Below are 21,363 nucleotides of genomic sequence, written 5' to 3'. Positions count from 1 at the left end.
TCTAAATCTGATTTGAAAAAATAAGATCTGTATAAGATTTGAGTGTTCACACTACTTCTGAAGAAGTCTGACCTGGTCACTTGACCCCAAAAAAAGATTAATCAGATTTTGGGCCACTTTTACCTGCAGTCTGAACGTGGTCAAAGTGACCCAAATCAGATTTGTTTTTACTCATATGTGTATATGAGTAATAAATATCTGTTTTTCATGTTTTTCATAAAATCCGATCTTATTAGTTCTGATTGGGGCCACTTTCATATGTGGTCCAAATCTGATACAGGTTGGATTTCTGCAATGTGACCTCAGCGTGAACAATCAGTTTTATGTCACTTTAGATCTACATTTTTCATGTGGGTCACTTCAGGACCATAACCTGTTCACACTGGAATCTGATATGAGCCACATTTAAAAAATAATTTGGACAGCCAAACAAAAATCTGTGCAATAGATTCGAATTGAGCTTTAAGGCTTGCAGTGTGAGTGTAGCATTTGATGCTATGGCTCTTTAACTTTGGACTTCAGATCAGTGGACATTGTGGACACCTTTCTAAAAAGCAGCTCAAGATCCACTTGTTAAGACTTGCCTTTGTGTAATTTTTTTATTTACTTTTATTTTGATTTATTTCTATTTCATGGTGTTTTTATTCTTAAGTCTGTATTTTGCCTTATTTTTGTTGTAAAGCATTTTTAAGGTTATTGCCATTGGTCAGGGTTGTATAATGGAATTCAGGTCGTAGTTTCCTTTATGCTACTTGTGAAAAACAAAAAATATATGTAAAAAAATGATATATAGTAAAATTGATTTATAAGTTATAATTGTCGGTGATATTCTGCTTTTTAAATGTGCTATATAAATAAACTTACTTAATTACTTACTTACTCTGTATAACAATAAATATAAAAAAATGTATTAAAGCAATTTTAAGTAAAAAATAAATACATAATGAATAGAAATGTTTATGCAAACTAAAGCAATTAAAATTTCTAACTACAAACCATATATTAAAATGTTTTTCCTACTTTTGATACATACCATCTTTGTACAAACAAGGTAATAACATTGAAAATGTCTTCTTTGTGTGTGTGGACGTGTACATGTGTGAAGAAAGAGGAGGACAGTGGATCTGAATGCAACAGTTCACGGGTCTGTTCTTCGACACAGTCTGCTGAAGGGCATCTCTGCACAGATCGTCTCTGCTGCTGTAAGGCACTCACGCACACACACACACACACACACACACACACAGAAAAAAGAGGACACCAGTCTTCGACATCCTCAAACGCTGACAAATAGACAGCCTTGTTTGTTTTTAGTGTTTTTGATTGAGATACAGATATCCAAGATATGTGAACCAAATGAAATGATAAAACATCCCAGAACAGTGAGTGCTTAAGAGTTGCTGTTAGGGAGCTAATGATGACTATTTTTGGAGTTGATTTAAGTGTAAGATTGTATTCAAGCATAATAAAACATTTGTATGTTTTCCTCAGGACAAAGTGGATGCTGGACTGCCAACTGCTATAGTGAGTATTTCATAGTTTATTCAGCTGAACAAAGAGACATGATATTAGCTTAAAGGAAAAGCTAAAAGACTCTATTGCTATTTTGCTGGCTGACTTTGTATGGTCTACTCTAGAGACATGGGAAGTAAACAAGCGGCAACCTCTGTGGCTGCAAATGAAGCCAACATGGACTTAACAAAAACTGCAGTTCCTCTAATGGCTGGCTCCAGCAGTGAGTCAACCTCCATAAGGCCCCATATTAACTTTACAGCAGAAATAAACATTATTTCAGCCTGGTACAGTTTTGGTCTCTATAGCTAATTTCCTCATTCATGACAACTGACATGTAATATATCTGTTATTTTATTAAAGCTTAAAGTTATTCATAATTAAGGGTGTGACCATTTTGTGTGACAGGTGGGTGCCGTCACAGGAAGTTGTTTTCAGTAACCAGGCTTCATTTAGCCTAATTCAGCACCACCCACGCTTCACATATTTGCCCGTTTTTGGATTAACCAGGAGCCGGCAGAGTCAGGACTGCCATGGCTCTTCAGAAACCTATTGCTGACGTCACAAAGTCTACGTCCTTTTTTACAGTCTATGGAAATAAATAGAAGGTAAAAGTGTTAGTAGACAAGTGGACAGGGGTAGAATATCTATAGCTGGAATCGATCCTTACACGTTGCTGGTATGTGGAATAACCATTAGGCCACTGGAATGCCTCACATTCAAGGTTTTTGTATTTATGTAAATCGCAATGATGATGAACTTTAATAAACAGAACTACCAACAATGCCATAGGGATGTTTTTAGAAAGTCTTATACAATAATACAACAGCAAGGTTGAACATATTTTCAAAGAAGCCACAGCACTGACACAGAACTCTGTACTAAAGTATGAAAATGGTGAGAAAGATGTAGGAGATATGGCTGAAACTAAGGATTAGTTTCATTAGTGATGAATATGTCTATTTTTCTCGATTAATTGATTAGGTGTTAGAAAATGGTGCTAAATGTTCATCAGTGTTTCCCAAAGCCCAAGGTGACATCCTCAAATGTCTTGTTTTGTCCACAACCCAAAGATATTCAGTTTACTATCAGACAGAGGACTAAAGAAAGCAGAAAATATTCACATTTGAGAAACTGAAATCAGAGAATTTAGACATTTTGTTCTTATAAAATGCCCCAAAATGATGATTGAATTTTCAAAATAGTTGGTTATATATTTAATAGTTGACAACAAATTAATTAATCGACTAATCATTGCAACTCTAGTAGAAGAGAAGCAGAAAGAGAATGTGATTAATTAAAAGTTTATAAAAATGCAGGTCAATAAGAGTACTGCTACTGAAAAAACATTCAGACTTTTATAATGACTGACTAGAAAGTAGACCCTCAGGTGGGTGTGTGTGCTGGTGGAGGTGAGTTTGGTAGCACATTTTTTGATGGTGTTTTGCCTCATCCATTCTGAGCTGTGTGTTTGTGTTCAGACAGTGTCAGGGGTGATCGCTGTGGGAACATCTCATGGTCTGGCTCTGGTCTTTGGTAAGTCTAAACTTGATTTACCCTCCTTTTATTTATATGCACACAGTGGTGTTAAGGATATTTTCACATCTTAAACTTATTACAATGCAAATGCAACACAAACAGTGTATATAAAGCTGAGGAAGTGTAGTCACCAGTTATTTTCTATCAAAACAAGTTGACATGGGCTGCTGTGATAAATTTAATGAAAGATATTATATTTCTAAGGATGTCCTGGTGCCTCACTCACTACATTTACACGCACAAAATATTCTGTTTTTTCCTTATTCTGAATAAGACAATATTCCTGTTAACATGGCTGATGAAAATGTATATTCCACTAATATTCCTGTTGCATAATCCGGTCGTACTGTACATCCCACAGAGGATTCTTTCTCCTTTTCAAACTGCAGTAATGTAGCTCCCGTGGTAAAAGCAGCTTGAGCCATTTTGCATCAAAAAGGGTTTTCAAAGTTTTCTACCGGTTGTTGACTTCTGTTTGTTCCACCACCTTCTTGAAAAGGTCGTTGTTCATATTTGTGCATATCCATAAACCTGTTGATATCCAAGTCTTTAAAAATGTTTAACAGTAGGTGTGTTTCTCCTTCCAACCAGAAAAAGACTTTTGTTTTGTGCATGCATCCCTTCTCCTCTAAAGTCATGTTTACTTTTTTCTCTTGGCTTCATTACATATTGTGTGATTTGTTGAAAACCTACCATGAAAAGGCAGAGTAAGGTAACAGTGGTGAAGGTTTATGTGCACGATAAAAAAAAATCTCTCACTATGTCGTAGACGCACTCAACCACAAACTCTTATTGACCATAGCTTGTACAAACTCTGCTACCCTCTAGTGCCTGTTCTTCTCATACACCCTAAACACAGGCATACTGTATTATTAGTGCCAAACACAAGCCTCACTCAGTGTATCACATTGCACGTCAGAGCAAAAACCATATCATGAAATTCAAACAGGTCCTCTTAGACAGTCAGTTCTTCTTTCTCATTCTCATTATTTTGCATCATATTGCAGTGAATCGCATTGTGTTGAATCAAATCATGTTGAATTGCACTTCATCACAATAGGGGTCATGATTTAATTTGTGCTGCAAGAATTTGCCTATGAAATTGCAGTATTACACATTTATAATTCATAAAACCATCAAATTATGGAATCCAGAATGGTGACATCTGTGCGAATTACATCACTATTGGCACCTGATACCGATATTGGATCGGATTGGATCTCTAAAAAAAAAGGTTGCACAGAACAAAGGAGGACTGGAGCACCTTAATTGTGCAAACAGATTTGTTAGTGTCGAAATGTTAAGTCTGGTTGGACAAATAAAGGCTGGAAATTAATCAGTGTGCACTGATGAAGACACAGTACTGATGAAATGTTAGTCTGTTTGCTCAATTAAAGGCTGCAAATGAATCAGCGTGCTCCAGTCCTTTGTTCTCTGCAAATTTGCTGTCCTTGAACTGAGAAGCACTTGATTCAGCTGCATGTTGCTGGAAGATGCACAGAGAACCCTGTTTGTAATAAAAAGGTATCTGTCCTAGGGCACCAAAATGCCAGAAACGGCCCTGTATCACCTAGATCTGTGGAAGCCCAATGAAATCTGCTTTAGCTCTGTAAGAAAATGCCAATAATAACAAATTCAGTCCCTATAGAGTTGAATTTTATCTATACATGGAGAAATACAAAGAAGGCATGATTTGGACACTAAAAAGTTAAGCTTTTGAAAACCTTAAATAACTAATATTAAGTGTACAATCATGTGCACACACTCAAGTATATTAATTAATGAACACCACTTCAGCTAGTGACTGAGTTTGAAATATTTTATTAAAATGGCTGTGATCATCTCAAATGGCATAACAACAGTAGCATCTTTCTTCATTTGACTTAATACATTCCAGTATCATTGATATCCACCCTCAGCACCGCTTCACCTGAGTCTGACATGGAGGCACTGACAATAACATAATCGCCCTCATAGGAAATGCAGGAGCCGTCAGCCTTTGCTCTTACAAAATTATTTTCGCTTCCATTATACATTATATCATAAAGATTGTAGTCGCAGTCGTTCCCTCTTTCAAAGATCCCCACAGCAAACCAGTTGGAGTAGAGGTTTCGGTCATAGGGCACGGAGAACATGACTGCCATGACGTGGCTGTAGTCGTTGAGGTCGGCGTTGAAAAGGTCGTAGGTGAATACGCCGACGGTTCCGGTTGCAGCGCCGGTGGTCTTGTTGAATAGTGCGCTGGCAGCGGAGCAGGGTCCTAGCATGGGTGGCAGTGGGACCTCACAGCAGCCACTCTCAGTGAACACCCTGCACACAGAGACATAACATATCAGAGTGGTTCACACAACATCCTACAGGTTACATCCACAAACAGTCTCAATTGCCCTGTTCTGAGTCCTGCCCCTTTTTGCTCTGTGCTCCACAGTTGAGTAAGCCTCGGTCAGAACCTCAGTCAACTTCCTCCTGTCCTGTATTTAGATTTGATGTGCTGGGCTAATCTATATCGAAAAGACAACCACATTTGAAGATTTTTTAAAGATAAAAGCATCTACTTCAATGAATAGCCCAGGTTTTTATTTACTTCAGTGACTGAACTTAACCTGCCTTTATTTTGAACAAGCGTCTTTATGGGACAGACCTTTCATTCCTTTTGCACAAAACTCAGCAACGATGGAAAATATTATGAAATTGTTTATTTAAACCAGTATGAATATTACTTGTATAAAAATAAGAATAACATATTGATTAGGATTAGCTCATGGTTTCTGTAAAAAGGAACTATTACGAATTCATGATTGAATTGTGGAGAATCTAACCGATCTGATGTGTAGCATGTCAATATTGACAAAATCCTAACTAAACTAAAAACTGAAGCCAATAACTCTAATAATACTGGCACCATGGTCAGGTTTGAAAAGTACTCTCAATACTTTCTAAAAAAGACGAAAGCAACACCTAACCTTGGATTGGCGAGAGTGTAGCAGCCAGAGGAGTTGTTAATCTCAATGGAGCAGTTGCGATGAGGCATTGTGATGATGATGATGAGCAGCGGCAGGGGAAGAGGCTGGCTGTGAACAAGAGACAAAGACAACATCATTTCAGTTCAATCAACGTCTCTGAAGCAGGCTTGGTCTTCTCTGCTTGATAAGTGTTTGTTAGGCCAGCTAGAGCAGTTGTTCCCAACATAGGGGTCGCCAAAGCTTCATGAGGGGTAGCAAGGCATTGTAGATTTTAGCTAGAAAACTTTAAAAACGTGTGTAGGTCTATATCTCAGTAGTTATTTCACGTCTGTGAATTAAAGTACATTTTAAAGTAACGTAAATTGTCTAGTAGAACAATGGCCAAGCCTCAGGGAATTGTATAAGAAGTTTCCTAAACAGAAAATAATCTTCTCAAAATTCATCCAAATCACTTGTTTTACACAAAGGTGCACTATCTGGGTTCATTGTACAGTTTTTAAGATAATATGAAATCTACCTACCGAACCCCCTACCCCGATCACTCACTGGAGTAAGCCGACTGTAATCCGGTTATTTAAGTGCATGTAAATGCACTTATCGCTGGAAAAGCACAGATGGACCAATGCCAAGTAATGGTGATGGCTGTGTTCCATTTAACCAAGGTGTGTCAGTAAACCATGGCAGTGAGCCAGCCCCCTGGAATTTATCCATTAATATTATTATTAATGGATAAATGGGTCAATGTTTGCTAACATCAGAACAGAAGACAGCAAAACTGTCAGGGCTCTCAGTTGAAGCCAGATCACACTCATGAGGAAATTTATATTTTTTAAGGTGTACTTGAATCTTTGAGAGCCTTTTGAGAGTACTCGGGTCAGACACATACATTCAACACTTGGTTTGTGGATAAATTTCAGTTAGTTAGTCCCCAGAGCCAGGGTGCAAAATGACCTTTCTTGTCTACCAGTCTAATGGCAAGTGAATGTTCAGATTTGACCTGCCACTCAGTAGGTTACCACTGTTTTTTGTGTCTGATAAGTTAAGCAAATCTAGCAGCCACTTGCATATTTTACCAGCATTTGTCCGGTGCAAATTTTTTTGCCCTGTCTAGAGCCTAAGATGAACTTCTTAAAACATCCAGTTTTCTTTAGAATGGAGCATGTTACCAAACAGACTTCAAAGGAAATAAGTTTTTTTTTTTTATTATTAGTTTTATGTATGGTTGTGTACTTAATGTAGCTGTGTTGTAATTATTAGTTAGGCACACCATTTGCATTTATTTTAGAACAGTTTATTGATTTTATTAATAGTTTTGTGGTTGTTTTGTTGTTATTGATTTTGGTTTTGTTGTATTATGATCAGATTTAAGATTTGTGTTTCAGTTAATTTTATTTCCATTTGACCGACAGACTCAAATGAATGAACAAAAGCAATGTCTGTGGAAATAAATCTCATGATACTTTAACATATCATCAGCCTATACTAGTAAAGATGCCTAAAGTCACACATTAAGTAAATGTAGGAGCACTTACCTTTTATGACCTGCAGAACCAAAACCAGTTGTTTGAGCTGACTGACTGTTGGTCCAGCTTTCAGGCAGGATGTGATGCTAAAGTGCACATGAGCCGCTCACACACTGGGTTTTATTGACTTAGGTAATCAGGACCTTTAGGTACCAGTTGCCTCCCTCCTTATCTCCCGTCCAGTATCAGCTCCCCCCTTCTTTTCCCGGACCTTGCCAACACCTTATCATGATTGGCTCAGGCTGATTACACCAATGTAAGCTTTTGTTTGAACCTTTTAAAATGGGCATCCATTATTTGTAAAGGGCGGACATCAGGAGGGTAAAGACTCACTGGTCTGCCATGTTCACAGGGTAACAGTAGAAAACAGAGAATAAGGAGGAGCAATAAATGAGACTGCTAAGTGAACTGTAGTTGAAGATGGCACCCAGTTGAAAAGCAGAATCAAGAATACAGTGTGTTCCTTAATACAGGGCTCTGCACACAGTGAATTTATGATTACACAAGCACTGTTCAAAAAATACTTGACCACAAGAAACACAAACATTACTGTATGTTTTCTCCCCAGGTCAGAATGATAAGGCTGATTTGATCCTTGTGGTCTGTGGCCACACATCAGTGTACTAAATTCAGAGTGTTAAATCAGAGATACCTAACTTGCTTTGCCTGGGGAGTACTTTTTCTGAATGACCGGAGGCCAGTTAATAACCAGACATTAATATTTATCAGATAAAATGAATAAACATTAAAAGGTCCATAACCAATCTTTCTTTGAAATTCTTTATTACCCAATTAACTGACTTACTACTTAACTTATTTACTGAATGAAGTGGGTACAAGGGTTGACACCGGGCCTGTATGACAGATATATCAGATATTTTATTGCATTTAATAGCTGCAGTTGCATTTCAGTTGTAAATGCTTGGTTACATTTTAAAGAGATTATACAAAATTAAATCCCAAACTTCTTCTATCATACAGTCACTCAGACATTGGAATAATTCATAAACTGCTTCTACCAGGGACATAATGAATATTTAAAGGTCCAGTGTGTAACATTGAGGAAGATCTGTTGTTAGAAAAGGAATATATTATTCATAGTTATGTTTTCATTAGTGTATAATCACCTGAATATAAGAATCATTGTGTTTTCGTTACCTTAGAATGAGACTGGTTTATATCTACGGGAGGGGAGTAGGTCGCCTTCCATTGGAGGTCCACCATGTTGAACCGCCAGTGGTTTCTTCAGTAGCCAGAACGGACAACCAAACCACTGGCTCTTAGATGAGGACCTTTTCAAGCCGTAGTTCTCTACAAGACTTTACAGCCTATCTCATTCCCAGGTGATCAAATACAGATGCAAGCGGTGTTCAGTTAAGTTCAGTTGGTTGCAATCTGAAACTTCACCACTTAGATGCAACAAAATTGTCTGGTCCTTTTTAGCTCTTTCATTGTGTGTAGGCTAATATGCAATGTCCCAAGTAACCAGGGTTTCCACATGTCCTGGAAATTTGGAGACTAGTTTTCCAGTTATAGATTGGTTAAAATCAAATCAAATATCCTGAAAATAATCCATGTTATCCTGGAAAATTTTACTTTGTATTTTATCCCGTGCTGTGGCCAAATACATGTTACAGTTAGATGAAAGCTTGTTGTCCGCTGTAGAACATTTTCTAAGGAGCTATTTTGACAAACACAGGTGTTGTCAACAACTGAACATTAATCAGTATTAAGGTTCAGTTTCATTCAGGTCAAACAGAGTCAGGGTGCTGCTGTTGTGCATGTTCACTGGAAAGGCTCTGCTACACTAAATGGAATGAAGCCTTAATCAGTTACTACTATTTATCAGATACTTAATTAGTATCCTTGGTAACACCTGTGTTCACCCTACTATTTCATGTCATAATGGCTGCTGTGAAAAAGTTCTATTTGGAAAGGGGAAAAATCGGCTGTGGTGAGAACAACTAAGCGTGCCACGAAAGCAAGCTGTCATGGAACATCCAAAAAAAAAAGAGGACCGCCTATCGCTTACCACCATTTGTGAGCAAGTGCTGTCCTATATTGTCAAGAAAAACTGGGAAAATGTCCTGAAAAGGTCCTAGAAAATATTCCCTGATAACATTGAAGGGACATTATTGAACAATTTGCTAATTGTAAAATTCCTAGTGTGAATCAGTTTGTTTTTTATTGTGAATTAGAAAATGGTCTGTGGGCTCCCGGCATCCTATCGCAGGCCAGATTTGACACACTGGCTGTAAGTTAAGTGTGACTGGTTTAAAGGGAAGAAGAGTATTAGATCAATTTAAAAATAGTTAAACTGTCTTTAAAAAGTTTCAGTACATACAGGACAGATAAAAGTTAAAATGTGTTTAGTAGGTGATGATAGTAGTAGCACTAAGTCATAGTGGTAGCATGTTACAGTTTAGGTACAAGTAAAACCTTACTACAGTAGTAGTGTTGCCATTTAAGTGGAGACAGTAATAGTACATTTGAAATAAAAATAATGGGACTGTCAATGGCAGTGGTTTCAGTAGCAGTTGTAGTTCCAGCATTAGTTGTAATGGTATCAGCGTACAGTACCCTTAATAGTTGGAGCCATGATAATGGTAGTATTTAACAGCAGTAGAACCAATAAAAGCATTAGCCTTTATCAGCAATCATATCAGTCATATGAGTAATATTTGCAGTAGCAGTCATCAGAGCTTGAATTGGAATAAAGAATGTGCCAGAGCACTAAAGCAGCAGCCCACACAGGGTGTACATGTTACTCTTATGCAGAAAATTTAGGGCTGAGCCTGTTACCTGTATCTTTTGAGTAACTGTTCATGTTTCTTTGCACTGCTCTAGTACTGAGGCCCAATATCTGTAATCAGAAAAACAATGGTCCAAACCACATTTGAATGTAAATCTTTCTCTCTGTCTGCAGCCATTTTATACATTAAAACTTTTCCCTGAAGTAGAAATACCATCAAAAACCCTGCTGGTTTGACAGAATCTTTAGACCTCTCTCCATTGATAAAACAGTCTGTTACATACAATCAGAATGATTAAACCACAACTGCCAAATAATACATTGAACAAAAACTGAGTCACTGGTTTGCCTTGATTTGAGAAAGATAACAAAAGCTAAAAAAATGCTCTGTAAAACTTAATTATCCAGCTGAATCCAAAAAGAACAGTGTCTCCAAATATTCACAAGATGACTGAAGAACAGTTGTTTTCCTTAAAACAGGGAAAGTTGCAGATTTCTTTAACTTTTCCTCCCGATTTCATTTACATGAATGGTCTCTTAGCATTACAGTTTGAGTTTGTTTTGTGGAAAAGTTGCCAAAAGAATTTCCAAAACTGTGTCTAAAATAAGAACAAATAAACGGTTTATATAGAGCCAGGAAGAAAGTCGGATGACCTTCAAAGAAACTGAACTGGTTTCAAATTGTCCGATCCATCAGAATCGTATGCCTCCAAGCGTATCAATTCCGTTTACTGATGCCGGCATTTTTTTCTGACAATTGTTCATTGCAAGACAATGACATCAAACGCATGCCTCTGCAGTGCTGGGAACTTGCAACAAGAGGGAGTCATGGTAGAGAGGAAGAAACTGTCCAACTAACAAGAAATCAAACTACTACAACTGTATTCTGTCTCCAGAGATAAAATCCCTAGAAGAGATTCTATGTGATTTTTGCTGTTCACACTCACAAAACAGATCTGAGTCACATATGGACAAAAACAATGTGTGAACGTAGCCAAAACCTGGACCTGGTTTAGGTAGAAGCTGGAGTTGGCTAAAAGAAAGAGCAAGAGAGGACACATTAAGTTTATAGCATGTTGTTTGGATTATTGTCATTTCCAGGGGGAGATGAGCTGCTGGTTTCAACAGATACCAAATGATTAATTAAGTCTCAGTTCATGCTGTGATGTTGTTTGGAGTGTGATTGGGGCTGATCCGTGTCTCTTTATATTGCTAACATAATGATGCCTGGACAGGAAAAGGTATGAACATCCCTGTCACATGGGTCACTCATGCTTAATGTTGTTCATTTTGTGTTGACTGGCTTCAAAGAGTCACCGCTCATGTCCATTTTGGTTTGGCTGAGCTACTTTGGTGCATGCTTTGTTGCTTGATTTAGTTTTTTTATTTGCCGCATTTCCAGCTCTTTATTTGGTGTCAGTGTGTTGTGTTTTGGTATCGATGTGCTGTTTGATTGTTTTTACACTGAGGACTGGTAAAACCATGAGTTTCCCTTTTTATTTTAATGTATTTACCATCCTCCCCTTCTCTAAGCCTTACCCCTGTTTCAGCAGTTAAATGCTCTCTTCATCTTCCACTCCAGACACCAACCAGGCTCTGCGGCTCTGTCTGGGTACCAAGGCAACTGGGGCAGAGTTTGGAGCCGTCTCCGCCCTCACCATCAACCACGATTGCTCACGACTTCTCTGCGGGTTCGCCAAAGGACAGGTACATACTCAGACACACATCCATACAATCAGAGGCTTGTCAACTGGGTGTTGATTAGAGTGGAGACGGGACACTAATGACTCTAACAACAGCTGGTTAAAGTTCAACAGGGTTTCTACTCGTGGTGTGAAAACAGTACGTGGTGTTTGCTCCTGATGAGGGTGAGTGGTGCTCTGAGAGAGATGATGGTTGTAACTGAAAGTCTCAGGTTGTTAAAGTCACTGAATCTTCACTTGGTTTCACAATTTCAACCACTATTACCATAGGTAACGCACACAGGATTAGGAGCAAGTTTGGCTCGCTGCTGGGTATTAAAATACGGTATGCAGCTCTTTGGCTTAAGTGCACATTGTTTTTAAAGGCATATTATTTAACATGCACACTCATACTTTATGCTTTTGTTATCCATATATAACATAATCTACCTTTACACATTACACAGATATGTAGCAATCACGCATTGTTTGGTGTTTTCCTTTTCCCAATCTGTTGTAGATGTTGAAATGTCTGAGTTGATTGGAAGGTTATTCAGGGTCTGTCTCCTAATACTAATTGAGAGCAGCTTGGTGAATTCCAATCATGGTGTGGCAAAATTATAGCTGTGATACACAAAACATAATTAATTAGAGAAATAATGAATACCAAAAATACAAGGGTCAACATTTCTGCTATGTAGCTTGGGGCCAGACCCAGGTGTGCTTTAAAAGTCATCAGTAAAACAAACAGGGAGTCAGTGGAGAGAAGCCAGGTTTGGGGCGATGTCATTTTGCCTGTTAAAACCAGTAAGAAGCTGAGCTGCTGCATTCTGAACTAGCTGGAGGCGAGAGAGTGACCTCTGGTCTAAGGATTAGGGCTTAAAGGACCAGTGTGTATGATTTGGTGCAGATCGCAACTCCCTCGCTTCACCCATCCCTTCCAAGCACGGAGGACAAACTGTGGTGGCCGCATGAAAAACATGAATGGCCGTATCTAGAGGCAGTTTGTCCCTTCTGGGCTACTGTAGAAACTCCATGGAAATGAACTTGCAGCATTTTTGTGCAGCTCTTAAGGCACCTGCTCACTCTTGAGGTGGTGGAGGGAGTGTTGCAGCTGAGCACACACTTCTCCAGAATCACATGAACCCTTTTATGTATGTTGTTTTTATGTACATTCACATAATCTTTTTATTTTGTACACATTTCAATTTTAACTGTGTAGATAATTAGGAATATAGAATGATGTGTTCATCAGGTCTATTTCTGTTAAAGCAAAACTCCAGACAGCTGTAAATGGATTATACTCAGGCTTTCCTGTATTTGCTGCAGTGGCATAATTCTGTACGTGTAACTAACCCAAATATCATGCACTAAATTTGAGAATGGACTAGTTTTCATTTTCTCTCTCTCCTGCTGTTTGTCTGTATGATTAGATCACCATGTGGGATCTAGCCAATGGGAAGCTTCTGAGAACTATCAATGATGCCCACCCTCCTGGGACAGCTATACTGCATGTGAAGGTACACACACAAACACACACACACACACACACACACACTCACTCCTTGTTCCTCATTCCACTCCTCGGCCACTTCACTCCTCAAATCTCTGCCTTTTATCCATTCCCCACTCTAACTGTAAAACTAAAGGTGAGTGAAAGGAGTCTTCCCCAATCACTCAGATTCACTGAATCTGTGGACTGTTTTAAGCGGCTCCTCAAAACCCTGGGGGTCTGTCTTCTCTCTTTTAATTCATCCTTCCCTCCTGTTTTATCTTCATTTGTTTATATTTACATGCTCCCTATGTTTGTTTGATTAGGTATGGTTACACCCTTATGTATATTTATTGTTTGTAAAGCACAGATCTCTGTGTCAAAAAGGTGCTATATAAATAAAGCTTTACTTACTTAGTTACTTACTTACATACTTACCTACACTACCATCCATTGAGCCACCTCTCTTTATGGGGATCATGGCTCTATGTTGCACTCTCTGGCCAAAAAAGCTTTCCCCATACACAACCATTACCAATGAAACATCTTTAAAACGGTAAACTCAGTAATGGGTATTGGCCTGGTTATTATTTCCCTGTTTTTTGTGTCTCTAGTTTACAGACGACCCAACTCTTGCAGTGTGCAATGACAGTGGAGGATCAGTTTTCGAGCTGGCTTTCAGGTAAATGAAATGAATGAATGCTTTAAATGAAAGTGGATGAAATCATCATATTCATCATATCATATTTCATGACTCATCACCCTAAAATAGACAACCACACCTCCACACAATCCTGCAGGAAGGAGCCCACATTGTGTGTGTTTTTGTTAACTGTGTTTGTCTTTGTTTCCAGGAGGGTGATGGGGATGCGGTCCTGTGACTCTCGATGTCTCTTCAGTGGGTCTAAAGGGGAGGTGTGCTGTATTGAACCGTTGCATGCTCCTCCAGACTTCAGAGACCATCCAATCACACACTACTCTCTGCTGGCTATGGCCTCTCTCACTAAGGTACACACACACTCTCCATCTCCATCCTCTGCTTGTACACCTTCACTTTGTGTAAAGTTTGTGATGTTTTTTTGCCTTTTGGTTTTCTCTCACCAGATTCTGGTCATTGGACTTAAGCCCTCGCTGAAAGTCTGGATGACTTTTCCCTACAGCAAGGTCTGTATTCCTGCCTGCTTGTTCATCTAGTTGTTAATGAGTGTATGTTGGCACAGATATATTGATACAATGTCAGGGTTAATTCTGTGTTACCACCTGCCACCCCGACTAACATCTGGCTGATGTGTTAGGGTTAGTTACTGATGTGATGTGTTCTCTTTCAGTCTGATCCATCCAGTGTTCCTCAGCTGGCCTGGCAGTTTGTTCCTGTTCAGAAGATGGTCAACCCAATCCTGGCTTTTTGCAAAGGAGACACAGTCCACTTCCTCCTGGTACCTGCTCGCCTCCCTCTTACCTTCAGCATAGCAACATGCACAAAAGACACACACAATTACACTCTCTGAATAAGATAATATATTATAAAAACATTTATCTTCTGCTCCTAGTACTTAGAACCACACTCAGCTAGGAATGACTATTATTATGAATAGATCCTGCAGTTATCAAAATGTATTTAGTTTTGATATCTATGTACTCAGTGACCAGTTATAGGTTTAATTTAAGATCCTAAAACAGCCAGATATGTAGATGCTGTCTCATTTGTAGAGCATGCAAACAGAGATTTAATTACTGTGAGTACGGGTGATCTACGTCAGTGGTTCCCAACCTTTTTTCTTAAGGGGACCCTTTTCTATCACTAAAGTAAATTGATGATGACCCATGACTAAGTGACATATTTTATGGATATTTCATATTATTTTCAATGCATAACAATAACAGTACAGAACAAAGTCATACACTGTAATTGTTGAAAGAAATAAATGCAAGAATTTTGTGTAAAACAAGCAATTTGGATGACTTTTGAGGATAGTATTTCTTGTGAATATTGCATACCAAAGAGTGAAGTCTCATATTAGTCCAATAATAATGACACGCTTGTGCTCAGGTCTGTAGTTTAGATCTTAATTATAATCTAAACTGTAAAATAACAATTTCATTAAGTTAGTAACCCCCATGAAGCTTCGCGACCCTTCCTGGGGGTTGGGAACCACTGATCTATGTGACTTGTAATGTTGTCTGGTTGTTGGTTCCACTATGGGTCCAGCATTCAGGTGATTCTCTTAGGAATATTATTTCATTTTGTACATTACCATTACAAAAAACATACACAAATACACAAAAATATGCAGTCACCGACAAAAACAGCTTGTTACTGAAAGAGGTGAGCTGAGATCTCCTCAAATACATACATTAGAATACTACTGTTTTTAATGTAATATTTCCCACATCCCAGCATGCTAAACTGCTTTAACACAGAGTATTCTGAGAGCAATGATCAGTGGGAACAACTGTTTGTAGAGTCTGAATGTTCACCTCTTTTTGATTCAGGTAAAGAAGGAGGAGACGGGGACCATCCATGTCATCAAACAAAGACAACTCCACCTCAGCTGTGACATCATTAGCCTGAGTGTAAGTACTCAAGACACTGGGCCAGGTCCAGTGCCCCATTACACACACACACACACACACATACTTTGACATACATTCCCAGTAAGGGCTCAGGTCCACTGTATAGTCAGTGTTTAAGATGGCTTTGAGTCTACTGTGGCAGTAAAAGGCACTATCTAGAGCCAGTGCTTGGTATGTCCTCATTTATGACCTCATCTACGGCAGCCAGCATGCTTTATTATTTATTGAAGGAAGAAGGGTTACTATAAGAACCACAAGGATACCAAGGTACCAATAGTAGTACATATTTACAGTATATCCATCATTATGGTCTAACTCCTACATGGCTTATGTGTGAATAAAGACAAATATCTTTGTTTGCTGTAGTGTGTAGTGCTTGACTCGTCCTCCTCCTGTCTCTGTGTCTCTGCAGTGGATTAACAGCCGCACGCTGGTCCTGGTAGACAGCCACGAAAAGCTGCAGGTTGTGGACCGGCCCAGTCAGGAGGTTTTGGAGACTCTGGACTTGGAGCAGGTGCAACTGGTCTATAACAGCCGGCATTTCAAATCGCTGGCCACTGGAGGGAATGTCTCCCAGGCTCTGGTGAGGGATTAGCTGATGGGGGGACGTCATGTTTAGGATGAATATTCTAAGGGCTCAACCAGGATCCCTGGTTCTCATAAAGGATGTCATAGAAAGATTTAAAATTCAATCAGAAAGCCAGTGTAATGAAACCAGCACTGGGATAATACAGGAATACTGTACTGTGTCTTTGTGCATTGTATTTTTGAACTTATAGTAGACATGCTATGGCTTCTTGGCTTAAACAAGAAAAAAGAGTCAAGACTCGAGGAGACCGACATTGCCGTTGGTTAGTGGTCCCTTAGATTCAATTTCCTTGAGGGAGTCATCCCAAAGGGATTCATAAAGTGAAGTCTAAGTCTCAAAGTCTAAGATTTCGGGAAGTATTTGGAAGTGGAGCTGCAATAGTCAATTAATCGATTGGTTGTCAACTATTAAATTAGTCTGCAACTCTTTTGATAATCCATTCATCTTTTTGAGTCATGTTTTAAGCTCCTCAAATGTGAATATTCCCTGGTTTCTTTGGTCCTTTATGTGACAGTAGGGGTCCTTCCCCACTCATCTACAACCCCAGTGGAATCTTCTGTGGGCGGTTCTGGGGGGCGTTTTCATCCACATTACACCAATCCTGATCTCCCACCACCGGCTGATTTTAAGGCCCTCAGCCTGATCCTTAAAGTGTTAAATTGCTATTTCTCACTCTTGATTCTGGATTCAATCCCGAGCTGCAAAAAATCTGCTGGTTTTAACATTGTCATATCACGGTCTCTTTGGAAAAGTCTTCCCACTTACATTAGAACAGTTAGAACAACGGGTTTCACATTTCCTTAAAGCATCTCTCTCATGCCATGTATAGGTTGGCTGCAATCCATCTGCAGCAGAAGCTAATGTGAGGGTTTATTGGTGGGAGTTAGCTAGTGATAATGCACTTGGACCTCTGTGTGTGTGTGTGTTTGTGTGTCTAACACTGGTCTGTGTTCCAGGCTTTAGTCGGAGAGAAGGCCTGCTACCAGTCCGTCTCGAGCTACGCAGGACAGATCGTCTATTTGGGCACCAAGGTACTGTGTTGTATGTGTGTATTTGTTCTATTTGTTGTCTGTGTGTGCTCAACAGCTGTGAGCTGCCATTTCTGTTTGTGGTCTCTCTCTGCACATTGGTCAGCAGTAATTGTTGTTGACCACTTGCTAGAAAGAAAACAGAGCAAAGCCGAAACAAATGATAATTTTGTGTAGTTTAATCTAATCTTTTGAAAAAAATAATAAACCATAAACCATTGCAAATTAGAACAGCATAATAAAAAAATTTGCTCTAGTGAAGAGGCGGACTATATATCGTTACGCTCAACGTGTCATAAGTGTATCTTAGTTCCCTAAATGTATTGGTCTTGGTATTGGGTCTATCTAATTATATGATCCTATTCTCTTGTCTTGCAGTCAGCTCACATTATGACTCTAAGGAACTGGAGAGAGGTATGTATGATGTTGTTATAATTAAGTACATATGCAACTGTAGCTCTTCACAAATCACTTTTAATTACAAAGAATTACAGATGCAGATGGACAGCCTGACACTGTTTGTATTGTATGTGTGTTTATTGTTAACTTAACTAAATAAATACTGTATCAGAAAACTAGTTTTTAAGCACTGATGATGATACATTCAATAAATGAATAGAATATTTTAATAGTTCCGTTTCTTCTTGAGCTCCTTTATACTGGAGATGATTTAGTTTCCGTCAGTAGACCAATAGCTCATCGCTGTGCATTGATCAACGTTCCTCTGTCTGTGTCCAGCGTATAGACTGCCTGCTGAAACAGGAGCATTTTGTCGAGGCTCTCTCTCTGGCCTGGTCCTTCCATGAGGGAACTGCTAAGGCTGTGGTTGGTGGGTATAATGCACATCACACAGCCAGCCGTCTGTAAATCAGTCTGTTCACAGTAGGTTTTCCTTAGGTTTGTGTGGTTCCACTTCTGTTTACTGAAATTGCCCTGCACTGATGTGGTCCTTTGATCAAGGAATGTGGTAATATGGTTTATTTAGGACTGATTAATAAAAAGCTCAGTTGGTCAGTCTCCCGAGGTTTCTGCAGGTTTCAGGAGTATGAACTTAACCTTTTGAAGACCATCACAATGCAAGTTGAGACCTATTTCATGTCCATACTGGCAAAAGTATGGTATTGGTTCCATTTTGGTTTGGTTTTGTAGTTGTTACGGCATGATCAATGCAATTATTTTCAAAAAACACTTTATATAAGTAATGTTCAATTATTGGACTGTAGACTGTCCCAGCTGAGGCCTTGGTCTTAGTCTCAACAGTTCCACGTCCTGTATAACAGCGGACACCCAGGCGCATAAGACCATTACTATAACTATTATTAGTCCCCATCACAAAAATAAACCATATGATTGAGGATCTCTGTGACGTGCTGAAACATGTTGTTCCTATTGTGACGATAATGGAAGGGTTACCCAAGGAATGGACTCAACCGAAGCATTTACTTTTAGCATAAGAGCTACATTTGTTGCTTCACAATTATCTGGTCCTGTCACTGATTAGCAATTAGTCTAAGGGTTAATGCAAGCACATTGTCTGAAAACTCACAATCTCATTACCAGCTACTGTGCAAGAAGAGGCCAATGAAACAAACAAAGCTTTATAAAAGTTACCTACCTAAGTTACTACTCTTTAAGCGTCTCACTTGATAGTGGTATTGTGATAATTATTGAAAGAGACTGAATATTTAATAATAATTATTCATTTATCACTTGATTTACATGTACTTGAAGGAGCTACAATGTGTGCTTCAGTATGCAATAATTATGATTAATTAGAGATATTTTGAATAAAAATCAGTTTTACGGATAAAAGATACGAAAATAATGTGTGACGTGTGCTTATTCTAGGCCTGTTTGGAGATCCAGTGAAAAGGAAGGGAGTGGTGGGTGACAAGGTAAGAACAGAAAACCTGCCTGCTGTGTTAAATGTCCAGCGTGTAACATTTAGGAGGATCTATCGGCAGAATTAGAATATAATATTCATAGGTATGTTTTCACTAGTGTATAATCACCTGAATATAATAATTGTACGTTTTTGTTACCTTAGAATGAGTCCACCATGTTGAACCACCATGTTTCGGAAAAAAATAATATGTGGCTCTAAATAGGGCCTTTTGTAGAGCTTTTCCTACTCATTGGTCCTTTAAATTACGTCTATCTCCTCTGGAAAGTGTACTCTGACATTCGTGTGCTCATTTTTGAACTCGTACCACTCTCTGTGTGTTCAGATGGTAGAGGTCATTTTCCAGTTTGCAGAGCATGCTTTGAAGAAGTGTCCAGAACATGGCAAGATCCAAGTGATGGAGCAACACTTCCACGTAAGCTAACATGCCCTAAAGAACACACATCCTCACATGTTTTATTTTATTTTTATACCTGTTATATATATATGATATATAATAGGATTTACAATATCACTTTTTCTTTATACACAAAGAAGAAGCTGCTCCAAGTTCTGAGTTTTCTTTCATCAAAAGCTCTAGTTTAATGCATTTTATTTTACAGTGTATCCTTATCATATGTTTTTCTTTTATATATTTACAATCCTTATTTGTAAAGTAACTCGTAACTAGATAGTTGGTCAAATAAATGTAGTGTAAAGTTTAGTGTGGGTTTTGAAATGTCGTGGATAAGAAATATAAAGTAGCTAACAATGGAACTGCCAAATAAAGTACAGTTCTCGAGTACATATACTTTCCACTGAAACAGTCAGTATGAACGCCTTGGGCTTTTTCTTTCTTACTCTTTTATTTGTGGACATGATTCATTAAAGAACATTAGAAGTCAATCTCTCTCTCTCTCTCTCTCTCTCTTGCTCCCTCTCTCCCTCTCCCTCTCCCTCTCCCTCTCGGGTGCTTTCAGGATGTGGTTCCAGTGCTGGTGGATTACTGTCTCCTGCTACAGAGGGCGTAAGTATATATAAGCTTTCAACTGATAATGATAGTAGCTGATGGCAGATGCATGGAATATAAGGACACAGCGGATTTGCTGTATATGTCGCAGCTTTATATGAATGGTTCCCATTAATCTCTTTAATTAAAGTCTTTATATTTCTATCAAATATCCTTCCCAATCCTTTTCCTTCCCAATACTGATTCCGATACCTGAACTTTGCAAAACTGAGTGCCAAGTATCAAGTTTAAAGAGGGAGTCAAATGTAGTGACTGCACTATTGATTCTTGCAATAAGTTATTTTCTTATTAGCTCTTTTTGACGCCAGATAACATAAATGTCAGTGTAAACAAGAAACAGATCAGAAGCAAAAGGCCTTTCCTTCCCTTGGTCTAAAACAACTGAATGGAACTACAGGTTAAAGTTGGCCGAAGCCAAAGAAGCACAGTAACTATATGAAACCTAATTTTAATTATTGTTTTTGTGTGTGCGTGCACGTGCAGCGACCTGCTGTTCAACCAGCTGTATGCTCGGCTGGGGGAGAACACGGTTGCTAAGGGTGTCTTTCTGGAGTCACTGGAGTCATACATTGTTGCGGACCGCCTTGGCCACCTCACCACGCCCATCATGAGGGACCTCCTGGCCCATTACCATGGCAATGGTATGATGGACAGTCTGGAGAGATGCATCGTCCATCTGGATGTCACCAGCCTGGACATACAGCAGGTGAGTGTTAGTTAGTTAGCGAGGACCTGCTAGGACACCTAATGAGGGTATCATTGTCACTAAAGGTCTTCTGTCTGTGTGTGTGTGTGTG

At 38.9% G+C, this 21,363-nt stretch overlaps 2 protein-coding genes across 2 annotated transcripts in view; one reads left to right on the top strand and one right to left on the bottom strand.

The window, feature by feature from the left end:
• Nucleotides 1-1,105: 1,105 nt before the first annotated feature.
• The window catches only part of vps8 (VPS8 subunit of CORVET complex), a gene marked incomplete at its 5' end in the record, with an annotated part of 28,625 nt that continues 8,367 nt past the window's right edge, over nucleotides 1,106-21,363 (top strand). The window contains 18 exon segments of the mRNA XM_035663250.1: nucleotides 1,106-1,202; nucleotides 1,492-1,524; nucleotides 2,994-3,048; nucleotides 11,872-11,996; nucleotides 13,405-13,491; nucleotides 14,078-14,145; nucleotides 14,318-14,471; nucleotides 14,568-14,627; nucleotides 14,792-14,899; nucleotides 15,957-16,037; nucleotides 16,450-16,620; nucleotides 17,583-17,657; nucleotides 18,033-18,068; nucleotides 18,393-18,483; nucleotides 19,503-19,549; nucleotides 19,883-19,972; nucleotides 20,517-20,563; nucleotides 21,050-21,272. Coding sequence (XP_035519143.1) covers nucleotides 1,106-1,202; nucleotides 1,492-1,524; nucleotides 2,994-3,048; nucleotides 11,872-11,996; nucleotides 13,405-13,491; nucleotides 14,078-14,145; nucleotides 14,318-14,471; nucleotides 14,568-14,627; nucleotides 14,792-14,899; nucleotides 15,957-16,037; nucleotides 16,450-16,620; nucleotides 17,583-17,657; nucleotides 18,033-18,068; nucleotides 18,393-18,483; nucleotides 19,503-19,549; nucleotides 19,883-19,972; nucleotides 20,517-20,563; nucleotides 21,050-21,272 — 1,648 coding nt within the window.
• LOC118329223 (DELTA-sagatoxin-Srs1a-like) lies at nucleotides 4,935-6,082 on the bottom strand. The gene is made up of 2 exons (XM_035663251.1): nucleotides 6,015-6,082; nucleotides 4,935-5,361 (listed from the first exon to the last, which is right to left on the bottom strand). Exons 1-2 carry the CDS (start codon nucleotides 6,080-6,082, stop codon nucleotides 4,935-4,937), a joined length of 495 nt encoding a protein of 164 aa, XP_035519144.1.

Source organism: Morone saxatilis, unplaced genomic scaffold, assembly GCF_004916995.1.
Source record: "Morone saxatilis isolate NCDOM2014 unplaced genomic scaffold, NCSU_SB_2.0 Contig19, whole genome shotgun sequence".
Classification (NCBI taxonomy): Eukaryota; Metazoa; Chordata; class Actinopteri; family Moronidae; genus Morone; species Morone saxatilis.
The sequence above is the reverse complement of the archived record's forward strand: the minus strand, read 5'-3'. Positions and strand labels throughout refer to the sequence as shown.